The 2,800-nt window shown below is 46.1% G+C and overlaps 1 protein-coding gene across 1 annotated transcript; it reads right to left on the bottom strand.

The window, feature by feature from the left end:
* Positions 1-936: 936 nt before the first annotated feature.
* NR4A2 (nuclear receptor subfamily 4 group A member 2) lies at positions 937-2,775 on the bottom strand. The gene is made up of 3 exons (XM_029962196.1): positions 2,432-2,775; positions 1,852-2,030; positions 937-1,761 (listed from the first exon to the last, which is right to left on the bottom strand). Exons 1-3 carry the CDS (start codon positions 2,644-2,646, stop codon positions 1,505-1,507), a joined length of 651 nt encoding a protein of 216 aa, XP_029818056.1. The 5' UTR covers positions 2,647-2,775; the 3' UTR covers positions 937-1,504.
* Between the last annotated feature and the right edge of the window lie 25 nt (positions 2,776-2,800).

The raw sequence follows: 2,800 nt of genomic DNA, 5'->3' as shown, positions 1-2,800 counted from the left end.
CCGGGAAAGGACCAACCTCCGAGCCGCGGGTTTTCCTCCTCTTCCTCCCGCGGCGCCGGCGGCACCGAACGGGAACGGCCCCGTCCATCGGCGCTCCGGGATCGCCGCACGGGCAGAGGCTTTTGTCCCCTGGGTGCGGCGGGGGCTGCGGGGCAGCTTCGCACTTCGGCAGAAAGGAGACGAAATTCGATTCGTTTACATGTTTTATTGTTGTAAACATTAAAATTGTCTTTCTCAAAGAAAGAGTTCTCGGGAGAAAAAATAATAATAATAATAATAATAATAATTATAATCCGCGTTTCTAACTGTCTCACACCATATTAAAAAAAAGGCAGCGACTTTCCCGTGTGCCGAACCGGGGTATACAAAGAAAAATACCACAGAATATGGCAATATTAAAAATATTACTCGAACATAAAATAATATATTAACCGACAATTTTTAGACATAAAAAAAAACCCGGAACAAAACAAACCAAAAATTCAAAGTGCTCAGTAATTTCCAGGGAGTTATGTATAGTATAAGCACTCTGGAAACAGTCAAAAGCTGCTGCATGCAAGATCTGTTTAGCTTTAGACAACAAAATAATCAAGATATAAACTTCTTCTTTAATCAACATCAACAGTACATACAACACTTACAAACAAGGGGTGTCGGGCGGTGTTTACAAACACTATGTGTCCCTTTGGGGGGGGATCTCGGGGGGGTGACACTTGTTCCCACCTATTTTACAATTGAGAAAATGTTTGAAGCTTAGATAACTACCAGTCTTTATAAAAGCTACCAGACTACATAGTGTCTGAAATACTATTTATAGAATATAGACATTACTGAAATAGCAAGTGCCTATAACATTGTCACCCTGGAATCGTCATGCTTCCCTGGTATGGACAGATTGGGTTTTCTTGTCTTTATTCTCCCTTTTTTTTTTTTTTAAATTATTTTTTTTTCCCCAAACACGTTTAGCTTTTATTTTTATTTTTTTTTCTAGAATTATTTTCCGTATTTCTTCATAAATAGGCACGGAATAATTTTTTAAAAAGCCAAACCGCATCCGATAAATTTACAAGCCTTCTCCAATGCCACGCCACCCACGCAACGTTTGGGCTTTGGGTATATTACAGCTTTCTTTTACAGCAGAAAACTTTAGTCTTTAGGAGGGTGACACTCGTGGGTCCCTCAACACTCGGTTTGTCACCGCGTGGGTCTGAGCTGCGCGCCCGGCGTCGCCAGATTGGGTCACCTTTCCACTCAGAAGTCCTTAACAATAAATTCATTTAGAAGCCGATAATAAAAAGTTTATACCATGGTATTTGTGTAGTCCATGAGCTGCATCCATGATGCCCCAGAGCCAAAATGCCCATCGCGTTCTGCCTGCAGGAGTTCGCAACACTGGCTGGGGTGGGAGCTGGCACCCAGGGGTGCTGCTCTGGGCCCAGACCAGCTCCCCTTCAGACAGGTGGAGCTTCTCCTCGGGTCAGCGGAAGCGCACGGGGGAAGAGTCTTAAAAAGGTAAAGTGTCCAGGAAAAGTTTGTCGATTATTGCTGGCGGTGGCACCAAATCTTCCAGTTTCAGGTAGAAAATGCGCTGCAGCCCCTGCGTGCAAAGCGTGCGGAGTTCGGGGAGCTTCCCCAAGAGTTTGGACAAATAGTTGGGGCGATTCAGGCCCCCGTTATTGAAAGTCACATGGTCTTTGAGACAATTTACAATCTTGTTCTGAAGCTCTTCCACCCTCTTGGGTTCCTTCAGCCCGTGCCTCTCTGCAAAGAGAAGGGTGTGGGACGTTACGGGTCTGACACGGAGGAAGGTGGGCGAGGGAACAGGAGCAGGCAGGAAGGGGGGACACTGACCTGTCACCATGGCCAGGGCAGCGATGCAGGAGAAGGCAGAGATGTCGATGTTCATGTTTTGCAAGTTGGAGGAAAACTCCACAATGGAATCGATCCACTCCCCAAAGCCACGGACGCACTGCAACCGGTGCAGGACCACCCCGTTGCAGAAGATTAGCTTCCCCTCCACGGGGTTGGACCTGGAAGGAAGGGGACAACCCCAAAATGAACTGATGGATGAATGAGAGAGGGGGGAAAATTAGACAGAAAGAAAAAAATGAAGGAAGAGGATGAGAGAAAAAAAGACAAAGGATTAAAAAAAAAAAAGAGAGAGAATGAGCAAAAGGAAGGAAGGGAGAGAAGGAAGGGAAAGAAGGAAGGGAGAGAAGGATAAAATAAAGAGAGTGAAAGAGAAAAAAGAAAAGAAGAGGAAAGAAATTTTAAAAAAATAAGAAAGGAGAAGATGAGGAGAGAAAAGCTAAACAACTAATTACTTGAGGAGCAATAAATGAAGGATTTAAGAGGCACCTAATTACCGAGGAGTTAATAAAATGCAGATCAGTGGACCTTGAAAGGGTCTGGCTCCCTGGCCGCCCCTCACCTGTACGCCAACCGCAGCACGAACAGCTCCAGGAAGGCAGACTCGAAGAGCAGGTCCTGGTCCGTTTTGGGGAGGTCGGTGAAGCCGGGGATTTTTTCTGCCCACCCTCGGATGATCTCCATGGAGCCGGTCAGGAGATCATAGAACTGCTGGATGTGCTGGGTGTCGTCACCGCTCAGCTGGTAGTCGGGGTTAGCCTGGAACTGGAAATTCATTTTAAAAAGCCCTTAATGAGGTTCTCTAAAGTCTATAACCCGTGAAATTGCTCACCCCATCCCCGGCCAGGGAGCGGGCTGGGATAACAATTAAACCTCTCTCTGACCGGTGAGGAAATTAGATGTTCCGGGGCAATTAATTCGATTAGGAACG

The sequence above is a fragment of the Manacus vitellinus genome, unplaced genomic scaffold (assembly GCF_001715985.3).
Source record: "Manacus vitellinus isolate BGI_N305 unplaced genomic scaffold, ASM171598v3 scaffold_43_pilon, whole genome shotgun sequence".
NCBI classification, from domain to species: Eukaryota; Metazoa; Chordata; class Aves; order Passeriformes; family Pipridae; genus Manacus; species Manacus vitellinus.
The sequence above is the reverse complement of the archived record's forward strand: the minus strand, read 5'-3'. Positions and strand labels throughout refer to the sequence as shown.